The 17,916-nt window shown below is 55.8% G+C and overlaps 1 protein-coding gene across 14 annotated transcripts in view; it reads right to left on the bottom strand.

The window, feature by feature from the left end:
- The window catches only part of DYSF (dysferlin), a 269,126-nt gene that overhangs the window by 242,472 nt on the left and 8,738 nt on the right, over window positions 1–17,916 (bottom strand). For 9 of the 14 annotated variants that reach the window (XM_075931052.2, XM_075931053.2, XM_075931051.2 and 6 more), the window contains exons 2-3: window positions 6,602–6,657; window positions 5,618–5,709 (exon numbers count right to left, since the gene is read on the bottom strand). In XM_075931052.2, coding sequence (XP_075787167.2) covers window positions 5,618–5,709; window positions 6,602–6,657 — 148 coding nt within the window. Of the gene's footprint in view, window positions 1–5,617; window positions 5,710–6,601; window positions 6,658–15,447; window positions 15,587–17,916 lie in introns of those variants that run through there. The other 5 variants (XM_075931058.2, XM_075931057.2, XM_075931059.2 and 2 more) reach the window with 2 other exon arrangements.

Here is a 17,916-nt window from a genome sequence, read left to right as displayed (position 1 = left end):
TGTCTGCTTCTGGTGCCTGTGCTGACCAGTCTGTGCTACCCTGTGTCCCTGTCACTAGATAACCCCTCTGTTCTCCCTGCCGGCTGAGAGTCACGTCTGGCTGTAGATGGGGGTGCAGGGCCCGGGGACTCCCCCACACTCCCTGACACCCTGCCAGGGTGAGGGAACCGCCAGATGAAACTGACACAGATGCTAACGTGAAATTGACCAGACAGATGCTGGATTTCACCCAGCACGCCTGAAATGACCAAGGACCTGCCTGCCTCTCCCCCCACACCGAAAAAGACAGGCCAGTAACGCTGCCTGTCTTGCACTGGCATGCGAGATGGGGCTCTGGCAAGGTGTTTCCCTTCAGACCCCCGAGAGCAGCGGTTTGCAAACGAGGGGTCGCCCCCCAGCACGGGGGGGGGGAATGTCGGGGACTGGGCTCGGTGCTGCAAGGGGATCGGGTGAGTAGCAGGTGGGCTAAGGCAGCTCCCTGCCTGGCCTGGCATCGCAGACTGCGCCGCGCCCCAGAAGCAGCTGGCAGCAGGCCCGGCCCCTAAGTTTGGGGGGGAACACACAGGGCTCCGGAATTGCTCCTGCCCCAAGCACTAGCCCCGCACTCCCACCGGCTGGGAACCTGCTGCCGGGGCGCAGCAGGGTCTACGGTGCTGGGAGAGGCAGGAAGCTGCCTTCAGCCCCCCCACTGCACCCCTGACCGGGAGCCACTCAAGGTCAGCCCCTCCCACCCCAGCCCTGCCCCCACAAAACCAGAGCCCCCTCCTGCACCCCAAAACCCTCACCCCGGAACCCACACTCCAGTCCCATGACGCTGGGTCGCGGCATTCACTGTTTTCTTCAACCGGGTCACGAGAAAAAAAAAAAAAAAGTTTGAAACCGCTGCCCTAAACCTCCCTTGGCTACGTCCTGAAGCAGTTAACTCGGATCTCGCCGTGGGGCCTGTCTTTGCTCCTTGACCCTCCGACTGCTGGCGGGGAAGGGAATCTGCTGGCAACCCCGACCACAATCCTTCAGAGACTTACTCCTCCGCTGCACTCGAAGCCCAGGCCCACGCGGCTTTGTTACTGGGCTGGATCCAATATTCCAGCAGCGCCGCAGCTGAGGGAAGCGTGCGAAGTGTTGGCCTCGGTCCAGCAGACCGCTCAGAAAATAAACCGTTTGTCGGGGGCTGGAGGTTGGATCGGACGCTGCTTTGCTGACGCGTTCGCAGGGCAAGTGCCGAGAAGCCGGCTATTATTCGCCTGCCGGAGCACAAGGCCAGAAGCCGTCGTGAATCACTGTGATTTTAAGCGAGGGGCTTGTTCGTGTGGGTCAACGCAGGCCAGGAAATCGGTGCCCGCGCTCAACCCAAACGATGGATTTTCGCCCCTCGCTTCCCTTTGACGTTTTTCTCCGCCGTGCAAAGCGCTGGGGGGTTCTTTTTGGCCGGATCGTCCCTTCTATTCTTAGGAGGTTCCATTTATAGGAGCATGGGAACGGGCCGGCTGGATCAAACCCAAAGTCCATCTAGCCTAACGTCCTGTCTCTGCCAGCCGCCGGCCCCAGCTGCTCCAGAGGAAAGTGGGAGAAAATGCGGCGGATGCGGAATAACCTTCCTGTTGGTTCTCACCCTAACCCCTTCGTAAAGCGGGGTGCATCGTCCAGCAATGCAGACACAAGGCTTTTCCTTAAACAGCCCTCTGCCCCCCTTAATGCCATGGCAGGGAACCTGTACGACGGCCAGACGCCGAGTCCTAAAACCGACCTGCAAACCACAGGGACGGCGGAGCTGAGCTAAGCTCGCCAGCCCTGGAGAACGGCAGAGTCCCCGCAGAACGTCAGCCGGGCCCATGTAAGAGCACGGACGGTCAGGAATGGAAGCAAGGGAAGGCACAGGCCTCCCAAACCTGCCTACATGCCCCACTGAGGCCACGGCGTGGCAGCCTGGCTTCTCACAGGCAGCCCCAGCCCGACACATGGCCAGGAAGGATCAGGCTGGGGTGGGCGGGGCTTGGCGGCAGGGGCGGGGCCTCAGGCAGAAGGGGCGGGGCTGAGGCTTGCCTTCCCCAGCTGGGCCTTCACCCACCGCCCACATGGGAGAGAATCTGAATGGTCCAGCCTTGGATCCACTCCACCCCCCGTCACGCTGACCTTTGCTGCCCAAGCTAGGGAAGAATTACCAGCTGGCAGCCACAGGGCCTCCTTTGCCAGCGTCTTCCGTGTGCCGAGCAGAGCCTGGCCCCAGGACAGCAGGGATATCTGCTCCTGCCCTGCAGCCGGGCCTTCCTGGGGGGTTAAGCACCCAGAGAGGGTACAGAGTTAGCTCGCAGACATCGCATGGCGAGGGAGTCAAATGGGTCAATTCCCACAGAAATCTGTGCAACATGCTGTGACGGCGCGATGGGGGTCCCCCGTCTCCTGCACCCCGAAATGGCCCAAACAGACTGCACCAGCCGGTGGAATAGAGGAAGTTTATTGCCTCTCCAGGATACAGCACAGCACAGATGGAATCTGGTCACAGAGCTGGGCTAGGATGCCTCAGGCCCCCTTGAGATGGGGGAGACTGGGCCCCTAAACTCCAGCCCCTCTCCCTAAGCTGTCTCCTCCATGCTCTCAGACAGCAACTAACCCCCCCTCTTCCAGCCCTGCCCCCCAGCCAGGGCAGCATCCACCTTCCTTTGTTCCTCTCCATGGGGGGTGTCTGGCCACTGGTTTGCATAGTGACTCATCCTGTGCTGCTGGGTCGTGGTACCCACGGCAGCCAGTGGGGTTACCCCAGAGCCAGCAGCATAGAAACCAGCCAGGTACCCCCACTCCGTCACACATGCGTCCTCTCCCCATGCGGCGGTACGAGGGCCAGGCCCGCGCGGACACGGACAAAGCCGGGTCCAGTCCAAGGCATCCTCCAGCAGCCCAGCGAGCAGCCTGCGCTCTCTCTAGGGATCAGCCACAGGAGGAAGCCGCCTGGCCAGCGTGCCACGATCGCCAGAAGCCACGAACAACAGGAAAGCCGGCGTCTAGCGGCTGCTTCCGCCCTGCGGAGACCAGGAGCAGTCCCTCCGGGGCCAGCACACGAGGGCCCCCCTGCTCCGGCCTCCCTGCCCAGCTGATCCGTAGGTAGCCACGCGCCTCGATCTGCGCGAGGGCAGCGTTAACCCCTAGTGTGCTGGCAGCCTGGCAGAGCCTCCCCACACACCGACCAGGAGCAGGGCGGTGCCAGATCCAAAGCGATTTCCACCACGCCGTCAAGAGCCCCGGACAGCCCAGAGGCGCGGCGCAAAGGCCGTGTGCCAGGCGTCGGTGGGGGGAAGGAAGTCGCAGGGAACGTTTATATTAGGACCAACTCCCTTCCCCGCTCCGGCACAGCAGGAAGGGAAATAGACTCAGCCGAGTCACTCGGGGAGGACTTAATCTTTACACCTCGTGCAACACAGGGCGCCCTTGTAGCCAAGAAGGCGAATGGCATATTAGGGGGCATTAGGAGGAGCACTGCCAGCAGATCTAGAGAAGTGATTATTCCCCTTTATTCGGCTCTGGGGAGGCCACATCTGGAGTATTGTGTCCAGTTCTGGGCCCCCCACCACAGAAAGGATGTGGACGCTTTGGAGAGGGGCCAGTGGAGGCAACCAAAATGATTCGGGGGCTGGAGCACATGACCTACGAGGGGAGGCTGAGGGATTTGGGTCTATTTAGTCTGCAGAAGAGAGGAGTGAGGGGGGATTTGAGAGCAGCCTGCAACTCCCTGAAGGGGGGTTCCAAAGAGGCTGGCGAGAGGCTGTTCTCAGTGGGGGCAGATGCAGAACGAGGAGCAATGGGCTCAAGTTGCAGTGGGGGAGGTCTAGGTTGGTGATTAGGACAAACGATTTCCCTAGGAGGGTGGGGAAGCGCTGGGCTGGGTTCCCTAGGGAGGGGGTGGAATCTCCATCCCTAGGGGTGTTTAAGGCCCGGCTGGACCAAGCCCTGGCTGGGATGATTGAATTGGGCTGGTCCTGCCTTGGGCCGGGGGCTGGACTCCCTGACTCCTGAGGTCTCCTCCAGCCCTGGGGTTCTATGACACGAGCTAGGCAGTTACACGGCGGGAGGGGGACTTAACACCCACGTCTCTCTCGGCCACGGAAGGAGAGCCCCTGGGAGCTTTATACTGTCCCCTTTCCCGGGGCCTGCTGCCCTGCAGGAAGGAGGGTGCAGGAGCAGAGTGGGGGGAGGGGCGGGGGGGCACAGGGCTTGAGCACCAGCTCCCCCGCTCTGGGAGGAGCCCAGGAACCTCAGGGGCCAGATCCAGGCCAACTGGAGGCCGGATGCAGCCCCCCGGGCTGTAAGTTCCCTACCCCTTCTATAGAGGCACAATGGACCCTTTACACCCTCAGCCCTAGAGAAACCTGCCATTCCCCCCACCAGCCTTTCCCCTCCTTGGCATCAGACATCCCGCACAAGTCCCACGTCCCACATGCCCCTTCGTGGGCGCTCACCGGCGCAGGCCAGCAGCTCGCCCACGGGGCCACGTCAGCCCCCAGCCGCTCCCACCAGCACGCAGCTTGGAAAATCAACCCCCTTCCCCGGTCCTCAGCTGGGAAAACAACCCAGCTTCTCTCCTGGCTTCCCGACTCCGGGGCCTCCCTCACGGCCGGCCCAGCTCCCGCCGCAAACCAGCTCTTGGAGTTTCCACTGAAAAGACCCAAAGCACCAGATGCTGCCCTGCCCGGCCTCTGCTCCCAGAGGAGCGGGTTGTGTGTGTGTGTGTGTGTGTGTGTGTGTGTGTCTGCGACAATCACACCTTCTCCAGCACGTCTAGGCAGGCCCCAAAGTGCTACATGCAGGAAAGCGCCATCCTCATCCCCATGACAGAAGGGGAAACTGAGGCAGGGAGGGGCCATCCCCCAGAGCAGAGCCAAGAACAGAACTCCGTTTCCTGTAGCTTCCTCTTCTTGCGCTCGACCCAATAGGCCCCACCCCGGCAGTAAACACCACCAGCCCTTCCCAAGCTCAAACCTCTGACCTTCTGCATCACAACCTAGACCTCTGCCATTTCCACTAAAGCAGCAACTTCGCTAGCTGGCAGCAGTAGTAGGCTGTTATCTCTGGGGGCCCAGATGCATGTTTAAGCAGCATTTGACGCAGGCATGCATCTGAAGAACCTGGCTCTCAGGTATTACTTACATCAGCAAAGGAACAGACCCCCCCAGAGAGAAAGAAACTGGCTGTACAGCCAGACTGAGCCCAACTGTCCTCAAAATGCCCTCGTGAATATTGACTCGTGGCCTCCATGGCAGACTCTTACAGAAGGACTCGGCTAGAGAGCGGTGGCTTGGTAGCGCAGGAGGTTAACCTATGGTTGTGATTCTCACCCTGGCTGTGTCTGGACTGCATCCCTTTTCCATAAAAGGGATGCAAATTAGACACATCACAATTGCAAATGAAGCGGGGATTTAAATCCCCCCCGCTTCATTTGCATAAACATGGCTGCCGCTTTTTTTCCGGCTCGGAGCTTTGCCGGAAAAAAGCACCAGTCTAGAGGGGGATTTTTCGGAAAATAAAGCCTTTTCCGAAAGATCCCTTATTCCTTATTTTAAGAGGAAAAAATCCGCAGCTTAAACAGGCAAGAAACCACAGAAGTGACTTGACGGCCATGTCTTACCTGTTTCTTCCCATAGTCTCATGGTCTTTGACCACCACGTTGAGCTCGGCATTCTGGTCTAAGGGAATTCCTTTCAGATCCCACTCAAAGCCCTAGAGCGAGAAGAAAACCAATACAATCTCGTGGCCACATTACAAAGCCAGCAGAGCCAGCTGCTGGCCCACGGCTGGAGCCAGACAAAACCTGCAATTTCCACCCTCCAGGAAAGTCTGACATTTCAACATTGGTTTTCGCTGCAAATCGGGACCTAGCACATCCAAAGTTTCTGTTCAAAAGCCATTGGTTCCCTTCAGAACTTTTGAAACATTAACTACATTCTGGAGGATATTATTAAAATATGTAACCTAAACAACGTCCAAAAATGAGAAAGTCAAAATAAAGTAAAAAAAAACCCTCACTTTTTTTTCTATTGCACACTAACATGGCTACACCTCTGAAACTTTCAAAATAAAGTGTTTTTATCCTATCAAAGCTTTTTAATTTTTTTTTTAATCCCACCAAAACTTTTTTACATTTGACTGTCTCTGGTCAAAAAGTTGATCGAAATTGACAAACGTATCCATTTGGATTGAGCCACATTTTCACAGGAAATTGTTACACCCCAAACTTGTCAGCCAATTCTTCCCACATTCACCCTCCCGCAAAGAGGGAGTATGTTAAGATCACAGCTCTCAGGTGTTTTGCTTCCCATTCAGATAGCGGCTGGGTGAAACTCAGGCCTGTGGGAGGAAACACACCAAGGCCTTTGGGTGGATCAAGATGCCAGGAGCAGAACCCAGCAGTGGACCACAAAGGGTTAACGTAGCCCCGGATGTAACTGCCCCACGGTGGGCTTGGGTGCTCGGAAAGAGAGACGCAGAGTTCTGCTCGTTCCCCGCATGGGGTCGAATTTGGACCCACGAAATGGAATAAACTTTGCCTCCTCCGACCAGGGATGCTGGCAAGGAAGGGGAGCAGATCCGGGGGGAGGAGGGAGTTACTTGCCTCATTCCACACAGGATTCACGTTGTTCTTGATCACTTTGGTTCTCTTCTTCACACCTAACAGAGGAGCAAAACAGAAGGGTTAGAAAAGTCTCAGATCAGACGCTTCCCCCGTCTCCCCAAGCCCAGAGCCCAGTCAGCTTAACAGGCAACCAGATATTTCGTTCCCAGTTTGACTGGACCATGAAGAGCCTTTGGCAAAGGATTGGAGGGTTGGGTCAAAAGAAATCTGATGAGGTTCAGCAAGGACAAGTGCAGAGTCCTGTCCGGGAGATGGAAGAATCCCAAGCATTGCTACAGGCTGGGGACCGACTGGCTAAGCAGCAGTTCGGCAGCAAAGCACCTGGGGGTTACAGTGGATGAGAAGCTGGAGATGAGCCAACAGGCGCCCTTGTAGCCAAGAAGGCTAATGGCATATTAGGTGCATCAGGAGGAGCATTGCCAGCAGATCCAGAGATGTCATCATTCCCCTTTATTCGGCTTTGGTGAGGCCGCATCTGGAGTATTGTGTCCAGTTCTGGCCCCCACTACAGAAAGGATGTGGACACATTGGAGAGGGTCCAGCGGAGGCAACCAGAATGATTCGGGGGCTGGAGCACATGACCTACGAGGAGAGGCTGAGGGAGTTGGGTTTGTTTAGTCTGCAGAAGAGAAGAGTGAGGGGGGATTTGAGAGCAGCCTGCAACTCCCTGAAGGGGGTTCCAAAGAGGCTGGAGAGAGGCTGTTCTCAGTGAGGGCAGATGCAGAACAAGGAGCAATGGGCTCAACTTGCAGTGGGGGAGGTCTGGGTTGGATATTCAGGAAATCGTTTTCCCGAGGCGGGTGGGGAAGCGCTGGGCTGGGTTCCCGAGGAAGGGGATGGAGTTTCCATTCCTAGCGGTTTTTAAGTCCTAACATGGCAAAGCCCCAGCTGGGTTGATTGAGTTGGGTTGGTCCTGCCTCGGGCAGGGGGCCGGACTTGATGACTCCTGAGGTCTCTTCCCGGGGGTCTAGGAGTCTATGAAAAGGAGGCTGCACCTCCAGCCCCAGAGACCTCCCTGTCTAACATCCCGGCTCCTGCCAGCAGGGCTGTGGGGTTCGGCCCCGTGTTCAGGCGAGACCCGGGGGGGGGCAGGACATTCCCGGAGGGATTGGCAGAAGGGCCTGAGCTGGAGGATGGCGTGAAGCCGAGAGGGGAGAGGCCAGGGGTGATTCTGGAAGCAGAAGGGTTCTCAAGCAGCCCCCTAGCCCTGGGAGTAGGCTAGGGAGCCAATAGACAAGACCATGGCCGCCGTCTGGCAGCACCACACAGGACAGAACGACTCAGCACTGCAAGGAAACAGAACAACCCGGATCCTCAGAGGTACTCAAGGAGCCGACGTGCTTGTGAATATCTGGCCGATGTGATCAGCCAGCCCCCTTCCCCATTTACCAACCCCTGCTGTGTTTTGTCCCATCCGCTGCAGGGGAAAATGGTGGATCTGGCTCATTCCATGTCTGATTCGTAGCTCAGCAGTGCTAAGGCCCAGTCGCACCAGGCACCGAACAGAGTCTCTGTCCCTAGGAGCTTCCAATGCAAGAACAGCAGAGTCCACTTTCTAACAATCCACCGGAGTTGCTAACCTTCCCTGGCTGCAGACAACCTGCCCGAGGTCAGGGATCTGCCCACGTGACAGTCTGTCCCATTATGTTCACCCTTTTTACAAGACTACGATATATTTTGTACTAGGTATCCCTTCTGAGGCATCAGTTGAAAACTCATAATTTGCTGAACATTATTGTCCCGGTAAAACAGACAGGGCAGCAGTGTCACTGTCAAGTTTTGAGAGTCAAACTGGAGAAACACTGTTCAAGGCACACCCCACACTTAGAGAAGCAGGCACAAACCAGCTCCTTGGTAATTAACGACACAGCCAGGTATCAGCAAGATCACCAGGGTCATCATCACATCTTGAGTGGCCATTCTCTGGCAGGAGGAGGGGTGTAAATGAAATGTACATGGTCACAGAGACCGTGCTCACTGCAGCATTTGCTAGATCCCTGACCTCGGGCAGGTTGTCTGCAGCCAGGGAAGGTTAGCAACTCCTGTGGATTGTTAGAAAGTGGCCTGAAGGAACAGTGGCCTGGGGAGGGGGTCCTGGCTGAACAGGATTTCAGCCAGTAAGACTGGAAAAGTAAGTAGGGAGACAAACCTTTGCTTTGAATTCATGTAGCTCGCTGCGCTAGATATTTGGTTCCTTTTTATTTTAGTATTTCTTTGTAACCAAATCTGACTTGTACGCTTCGTTGCTGGCAGCCACGTAAAATCGGCCAAAGTATAGCCCAGAAACTTGTTTTACTGTTTTATCTAAACCAGTCCCTTTGGGACTCTCCACTGAGACAGGGCGTTTGCTAGGGTCTCATTGTGTGTAATTCACAAGTCACTGGCCAGAGTATTCACATAATATTTAGAGGGAGAGGTGTGTGTGTGTGTGTGTGTGTGTGTGTGTGTGTGGTTGTGTACAATTCACAAATCACTGGCCAGAGTATTCACATAATATTTAGAAGAAGGGTGGGGGGTGGGGGGAGAGAGAGGTGTGTGTGTGTGTGGTTGTGTATAATTCACAAATCACTGGCCAGAGTATTCACATAATATTTAGAAGAAGGGTGGGGGGCAGGGGGAGAGAGGGTGTGTGTGTGTGTGTGTGTGTGTGTGTGTGTGTGTGTGTGTGTGTGTGTGTGTGAGAGAGAGAGAGTGAGTGAGTGAGTGAGTGAGTGAGTGAGTGACGGACAGACAGACAGACAAAGTGGCTGACTACAACTGGTTAATAAGCTGGTTAAAAGCACAGTAAAAGCATCCGGTCGGATAAGAATTAAATCACAGTGTTTCAATATTGCATCTTGCGACGAGCTGCAGAAGGCACACTGAAAAGACGCTTGTCAGAGTGTCACTGTATTGAGTACTAATTAGTACAGATCTAGGGAGGACATGAAATTTGACCTCTCGAAATGAGGCTCCGTCGCCCATCAGAACAGAAAGTCAAAACATGGGAACATTTCACCTCCCTCAAACACCCCACGCAGTGTTCAACCAAGGGCGCCCGCCCTGCCTTGCATTTTCAGACCAAAACCATGTGACGTTCCCAAACACCACCAGGATCCCTTCCGACTGGCCTCTCCAAACGACCACGTTTGGTTTCCATTCTCCCAAAGGGGACCGTTTCAGCCAGGTGGTCGTTTCTCCCCGGGAGACGCTGACGTCCCTAAAGCAATGTTCTTACCGGGGGCGTAGCATGTGCACACCCCTCCGGCGCAGTTCTGGTCCCAACTCTTTTTTTTATTTCATGTCCAATCTTTTCAAAGCTCAGGGTTGGCGCCTCCTGACGCTGGGCCTGCAGGAGGCTGTGATTTGACACGAGCAACCGTGTCCGAGAGTTCAGGCCCAGCTAGTTCTGCGAGAACCAGCCGCAAGCGAGGCGTTTCGCACAGCGTTTGCCAATGCAAACACGGCAGCTCTGAGCCTTGGGAGACGAACCAGAAAGTGAAACCTCTGTTCATTGGCATGGCTCTCCCCTCACCATGGTCCCTGTTCAGCTGGGGCTGGGGTCGCTGCCGGCTCCCCGTCTGAGCTGCGGCAACCCTCCGCATGTGGCAGGTCACGGGCTGCTCCCTGGCACCGGTTAACTGGTACCCAGCAGCATCACCTGGTAAGGGCGATGCTTACCGGGTCACCAATTAACCAGGGACCCCTTCACGTCCCTAGACCCAAGTCAGCACGATGAAAGGCAGATTGGTTCCCCCATTTACCCTGCATGAAGGGCTGTAGTAAGGCCCATTGGTTTCACTCGGGCTGTGGCCAGCCTCCCCACACACCCCCATATCAGCAGCAGGTCTCGAACACAAGCCTCTGGCAGTCAAGCTGAAGTAGCAAGCGTGTCTCCCCGCAGAGCCGCTACATCAGTGTTCCCTGTAAGCAGCGCTCTTAGGCGGCCTCCCAGGAGAGAGTCAAATGCCACTCAGCTGATCTGCAGCATGCCCACAGCCAGCAGCCTGCATTTCTCCTAGTGGTTCACATCCACACATGCTTCAGTGCACACGACAAAATTTATTCCACACATGGGTGGGGAAAAAAATGAGAGGGAATGCTGATGAGCAAGCCCTGCACCAAACACAGAATCACAGGATGCTAGAACCAAGAGGGACCTCAAGAGACCACCGAGTCCAGTCCCCTGCCCTCCCAGCAGGGCCAAGCACGTCTAGACCGGGGTGGGGATGCTTTTGGGGGTCTCTTGGCTTTTTTTCTGGTGCCACATGCCTATGGCATCCCTGGGCGTCCATGATTCATTGGCCTCCTGGGCCCCCAGTTCCTCGGTATTTAACTAGATAGTTTGTGGGCAGCTCCCGCCTGGTTTTCTTTTGCTTCCATCCCTCTTACATCTCCAGCCCAGGGTCTGTTTAAAGAAGCTGATAATAGTATTTCACCTCTTCCAGTGGCCCCCATCCCCACAGACCTCACAGCACAGTACTGGTGAATTCTGAGTGCCCTGCCGAGAGGAAAGACAGAGCTATTGCCCCATTTGACAAATGGGGAAACCGAGGCACAGATAGAGGCCCTGACTCGCTCATAAGAACATAAGAACGGCCGTACTGGGTCAGCCAAAGGTCCATCTAGCCCGGTAGCCTGTCTGCCGACAGTGGCCAGCACCAGGTGCCCTGGAGGGGGTGGACCGAAGACAATGATCAAGCGATTTGTCTCCTGCCATCTCTCTCCAGCCTCTGACAAACAGAGGCCAAGGACCCCATTTTATCCCCTGGCTAATAGCCTTTTATGGACCTAACCTCCATGAAATTATCTAGCTTCTCTTTAAACTCTGTTATAGTCCTAGCCTTCACAGCCTCCTCTGGCGAGGAGTTCCACAGGTTGACTACACGCTGTGTGAAGAACTTTCTTTTATTAGTTTTAAACCTGCTCCCCATTAATTTCATTTGGTGCCCTCTAGTTCTTCTATTATGGGAACTAATAAATCACTTTTCTTTATCGGCCCTCTCCACACCACTCATGATTGTATAGACCTCTGTCATATCCCCCCGTCTCCTCTTTTCTAAAGGCTCAAACCAAGTACTTGAGTCTTCCGGGAAGCAAAGAGCCCAACTGCTCCCGGTCCTAGGCCTTAACCTCAAGGCCACCTTCCCCCCCAAGGTGCATTGTCTTGATAAAGGCAGCTACTCTAGAATCTGTGCCCATCTGCTGAGCCAAGTGCCTCGTTTAAATCACACCAGCAGAAGCCTGAAGGAACTCCTGCCTCGGGCTTCCATGAAACAAGCTCGGAGGGATGGACCTGTAGGCACCAACAGAGACGCCTTTTTCTGTGATCCGCAGGATCCTCTCTTTTCCTGCCTCAGCCCCTTCCAAAGCAATTCCCTAGGTGTTCTCCACCCCTTGGAGACCCCCCTCACTGCTTTATTTCATCCGAAAGTAACATTCCAGGAACTGAACCGATAATCCCACGCCTCTTCCGGACGGCACTCTGCCCAACAGCTCTGCATGCCACGGGGGGGGGGGGGGGGGGGGCAGAGGGGCAGGCCTGAACAGAGCTGCGCAGGCTTTTGTCAACAAGGACAAGACCAGGACTGAAATGCAGCCACCTCTGGAGTGGGACACTGCAGCTGCTTAACAGCGTACAGGAACACCGTGCAACAGTTTAGGACAGGAAGGGGAATACAATTATTTTGTGCTGCTGAAGAGGCAATTGTGTGGAACTCACGTGGAACAAGCCAGATTTCAGCATCTGCCAGGAGGCTTCTTTAAAGGCCACAGAGGGTCGGGATCCAGCAAGACTAAAGCCACGACACAAAGACATGCTGCTGCCCAGATGTTGCTTTATCAGAGACACGGGAGCTGCAGCTATTTCACTCACCCCTCCAACACCCAACCCATCTCCTCTGGGGCGCACATGGCTAGTTAGTGCCAAGACTTCACCCCCCTGCGTGAGCAGGGAGAACTCAGCCCCGGGAAGGACATATGGGCACCTATGACATAGCACACCAAGCCTGGTGCTGGTAAGGCAGGACTTCCAGCCACAATCCTTTACTCTGCCACTGATGTGCCGCTTGGTGTTGGTCAAGCCATTTAACTGCCCCGTGCCTCAGTTTCCCTTTCGGTCAAATGTTTCCCCACATTTGTAATGTCCTTTGAGATCCATAGATTTTCATCATAGCTCAGGCCCACGACTCTCACTCAAAGAGTCCCGCACACAAAAAATTCACTCACACTTCATTGAACATTGGCTTATTTTTCAGAGACACATGGTCTTGCACCAAAGCCATAACATGGTGCAGGAGAGCGGCAGAGAAGGGCTACTAAGATCCTTGGGGGATGGAAAAGCCCTGCTCTCTGAGCGGAGTCTAAGAGCTTGGCTTGGTTCGCCTGGAAAAATGCCAGCTCGGAAGGAATCGGATCATTCTGCCAACACCTCAGGGAGGAAGAAGAGCGGCTGAAGTCAGAGGGCTACGTTGGCACAAGAATAAGTGGCCAGGAGTAAATTTAGGCTGGAGATTAGAAGACTGTGTCTAACCATCAGGAGAGAGAGGCTCTGGGACAGCCTCCCACTGGGGCAAAGCACCTCCATAGTTTGAAGATGGAGTGTGAAAAATTTACAAATGGGAAGGGTGGGGAAGCGCTGGGCTGGGTTCCCTAGGGAGCGGTGGAATCTCCATCCCTAGAGGTGTTTAAGCCCCAGCTGGACCAAGCCCTGGCTGGGCTGATTGAGTTGGGGTTGGTCCTGCTTTGGGCAGGGGGCTGGACCAGATGACTCCTGAGGTCTCTTCCAGCCCTACAATTCTCAGATTCTAGGTAGGTGCAACAGAGTCTCAAAGGGAAACTGACTAAAAGCAAACTGAAACTGACCCAACCCTTGCAATGGTGGAAGCACAGAGAGAGAGGAGAAAGAGCCAGGGCAGATAAATAATCAGAAGTTGCTTTTTAAAAATCCTGCCTCTTTTAAACCAAATTGGGCATCCGATCCTGCCCACAACTCTGGCTGTGCAGACTAGAGTGGGGACTTGTTAGCTCCCCATGCCCCAAAGGAGCATTCATCAGTGTCTGTTCAGAACAAATACAAGCAAACACGGCCACTTTTTAATCTCTTTCCAAACTAAGGACACCTCCACGCAATGGGAACAAGGACGTAGCTACCTCTGCCCAGTCAGGCTGTGTCTAGACTGCAGGCTTCTTTCGAAAGAGGCTCTTTCGAAAGCATCTTTCGAAAGAGCCTCTTTCGAAAGATCGCGTCTAGACTGCAGGCGGATCTTTCGATAGAGGAAATCCGCTTTTTCGAAAGAGAGCACCCAGCGAGTCTGGATGCTCTCTTTCGAAGACGGCCTCTTTACATTGAAGAACGCCTTCCTTCGAAAGAGGAACTTTCGAAGGAAGGCATTCTTCCTCGTGAAACGAGGTTTACCGCCATCGAAAGAAAAGCCGCGTTCTTTCGAAATAATTTCGAAAGAACGCGGCTTGGGTCTGGATGCAGGGGAAGTTCTTTCGAAAAAAGGCTACTTTTTTCGAAAGAACCCCTGAGTGTGGACACGGCCTCAGGCGGCACGTACCAGTATCACGGCTTGCAAAAATCCATTGGTGCCTTTTCCTACCAATCCGGGATCCTAGCTCTGTCTCTCCATTTCTAGCACCGCGTCCAGGGATGGGCCAGAGAGAAACCAGCCTGGGAAGCAGCCGCGGTGCCAGATGCTCTGCTACCTAATTAGGAAGTGCCCGGGTCAGCCCCGGAGCTGGTAGAAATCACCAGCGCTGGGCCGATTTGGATGAAGCGAGGCTGATACGCAGCACCCGGGACCTGGCCGTGCCTGGGTCTTTTTCTATGAGATGACTCTGCCTCCCACAGGGGTACACTCCCCGCCCAGCCTGACAGCACCACCAGCCCAGAGGTAGCACCACACTGGATTCGCGTGGGAAGGGAGACGGGTTTTCAGTAATGTCCCCCCCCCGCCACCTGCTAGCAACCATTCAGTGGGGCCAGCTTCAGGAATTGTGACCCCCTCTCCCAGCCAGAAAAGAACCACTGCTCACGTGCAAGAAAACCCACCACTAGTGAAACCACGTTAGCTCGTCACCGCCTTGTGTGTCTCCAACCCCTACCGCCCCGGGGGTCGCCCTCGAGAGTCTGTCCCTAGGGCAGTGGGACCTAGTGGATAAAGAACTAGGGGCGAGACGAGGAGGGTTCTACTCCCGACTCTTCCACCCGCCGGCCAGGTGACCTTGGGCAAGTCACTTTAACCGGCCTGTGCCTCAGTTTCCCCGTCTGGAACACGGATGTAAGGATGCAGCGCCTGGTGCTAAGAGCTAAGTCTTATCAGGCCTTGTCGACTCAGGACCCGGCACAATGGAGCTGGGCGCTGGGGGCATTATTCCCGTAATGGGTTTGCCCCGGGCTCACTGCCACAGGATGGGAGCAGCGCAGGGGCCAGACCCACGCCTGAGGGGAGCAGCCTGGCCGCAGCGCACAGATAAACCTACTTCCAAACATTAGAGCCTGGGGGGCTAAGGGGGAACCCCAGGACACGGGGCTCCGTCTGGCTTTCACTGGGGGGTGCGTGGCTCCATCGGGGGGCAGGGGAGGGGGAAGCCGCGGTCCCCTAGACAGAGATGGGGTGGACCCGGAACCCATCTGCGGACTGCAGCCAGGGCCCCCCCGGATTGAACCTGGTGTCCCTGGGACCAGCCCCCGCCCGGAGGCTGGGATCTGGCCGGAGCCCATGGCAAGAGAGGGGGCAGCAGGAGCCCGCCCCACGCCTGGAGACCAATAGCTGGGCTGGGGGGCCCCCCCGGACCCCTCCCGCGTAAATGGGGGAGGGGGTCCCCCCGGCGCCCCTCACCTCGGAAGCTCAGGCTGGCCACCGGGTCGCACTGCCGGTCCCGCTTCTCCAGGCTGGGCAGGCGGGCGGCGCGCTGCAGCGCGCAGCGCAACATGGCTCGGCCGCCCCGCGCAGCGCAGCCGGCTCCTGCGCTCGGGCAGCGGGGCTGCGCCTCGGCGCGGGGCGGGGCCGGGCAGCGGGGTGGGGCGGCACCTGCCCCCGGCCAGCGGCTCCCGACGCGCCACGCTGACCAGCAACCGGGCCGGCCGGTCCTTCACCGACACAGCGTCCCCGATCCCCCCGGGGGCTGCACCCCCCATTCGGGGTGGCCTGGAGGAGCTAGCGGGACGCAGCGCGGAGGAATCTGCCCAGCGACTGGCCGTGGATTTGGGGTGACAGGGGCTCCCAGGGCCGCTTGGCTCCCCGGTCCCCACCACGGGGCTGCTTGTTGCTTCAAGGAGACGAGCAAGGGGGAGGGGGAGGAGGAGGGGGAGGGTTAGGGTTAGGGGGAGGAGGGGGAGGGGGAGGAGGAGGAGGAGGGTTAGGGTGAGGGGGAGGGGGAGGGGGAGGGGGAGGAGGAGGGGGAGGGTTAGGGTGAGGGGGAGGGTTAGGGTGAGGGTGAGGGGGAGGAGGAGGGGGAGGGTTAGGGTTAGGGTTAGGGTTAGGGTTGACAATCTAGCCCCAGAGGTCGCTGTTGAAATCCTAGAACCCTAGAACTGGAAGGGAGGACATCAATCCAGTCCCCTGCCCCATGCCAGGACCAGGCACCCTAGATCACCCCTGGCAGGTGTCTATCAACCTGCTGTGAAATATCTCCAGGGATGGACAGTGACTCAGAGGTAGCCCTGTTGGTCTGATCTTGGTAAAACAAAAGAAGGGGTCATGTAGCACTTTAAAGACTAACAAGATGGTTTATTAGGTGATGAGCTCCTGTGGGGCAGCCCCGCTTCCTCAGATCCTATTCCAAAAACGAATTGGCATGACCATTATCCACCAGAGGGATAGATGAGGGAGACCTCAGAACTTGTATTTATGCTAAAATTCCACCGATTGAGAATGGGCCTTCATATAGATAAGTACCTTACACATTACAAAAACAGCCTCCCCAACTTTTGATACTCTAGTAACTCCAGATTAGCCACTTAATTGACTTTTGCAATTAGCAAATTTCTGCCTGTGACGGCGCGATGGGGGTCCCCCATCTCCTGCACCCCGAAATGGCACAAACAGACTGCACCAGCCGGTGGAATAGAGGAAGTTTATTGCCTCTCCAGGATACAGCACAGCACAGATGGAATCTGGTCACAGAGCTGGGCTAGGATGCCTCAGGCCCCCTTGAGATGGGGGAGACTGGGCCCCTAAACTCCAGCCCCTTTCCCTAGGCTGTCTCCTCCATGCTTCCAGCCAACAACTCTCTAACCCTCTTCCAGCCCTGCCCCCCAGCCAGGGCAGCATCCACCTTCCTTTGTTCCTCTCCATGGGGGGTGTCTGGTTCAACAAGTTTGGCATTACCTTTGCATAGTGAGGTTTTCCCTGCTGGGTCTTGCTCCAGACAGCAGGGGTCACCACCGCCCAGCAAGTACCCCCACTACGTCACACTGCCTTCCTTGTCTCTTCCTTGTCCCCTGGCCCCCAACTTCTGGTCTATGTCGCTGATCCGTTAGTTTGTAATGTGTTGACTTTTTTCATTGTATCCCTCGGTTGCACAGTGATCATGCCAGTTCACTGTCAGAATAGGATCTGAGGAAGCGGGTCTGCCCCACGCAAGCTCATCACCTAATAAACCGTCGTATTGGTCTCTAACGTGCTCCGTGACTGCCTTCTTTGCGTTTCCACGGCTGGAGATTCCACAATCCCCCCTCGGCAATTTATTCCAGAGTTTCACCCCCCCGATAGGCAGCACACACAGATGCCTGAATTATTGTTAGCAAGGGAGAGTGAATGGGGCGGGAAAGACAAGGCTCACATTGCTAATGCACAGCGCCAGGGTGGGCGAATACTCGGAGACAATACAACATTGATTCCTCCGCGCCGTGGTTCCCAACCGGTGGGCTGCAGACCCCTGGTGGTTTATGCTGGTACTGCAGGAGGCCTACGGAAAGTGTACCCTTCCTTTTCTTTTCTTTTTCTTTCCTTCCTTTGCTTTTTTTCTCCCCCCAGGAAGGGGGTGTGTGTGAAATTTTAATAGATTGAAAAGGGGTCCGTATGCTTGCAAAGGTTGGGAACGACGGCTCGAGCGCAATTCCCTCCACCCCACGCAATGCGTGTGGACTCATCTGCCTAGACCAGGCATGTCCAAAGTCCGGCCCGCGGGCCCGTGTTCCGGTTTAATACGGCCCCCCAGGTAATTTGGCAATATCTATCTTTTATGGCCCCCAACGAATCCATATGTATTGAGATGAATACATTGTAAAATCTCAGTTAATGTCAGTTGGTCTAAATCAGTTATAAATATATTTGGACACAACATGTATACTTGGTGTTATGTTC

Source organism: Pelodiscus sinensis, chromosome 4, assembly GCF_052426305.1.
Source record: "Pelodiscus sinensis isolate ZL-2025 chromosome 4, ASM5242630v1, whole genome shotgun sequence".
Classification (NCBI taxonomy): domain Eukaryota; kingdom Metazoa; phylum Chordata; order Testudines; family Trionychidae; genus Pelodiscus; species Pelodiscus sinensis.
The sequence above is the reverse complement of the archived record's forward strand: the minus strand, read 5'-3'. Positions and strand labels throughout refer to the sequence as shown.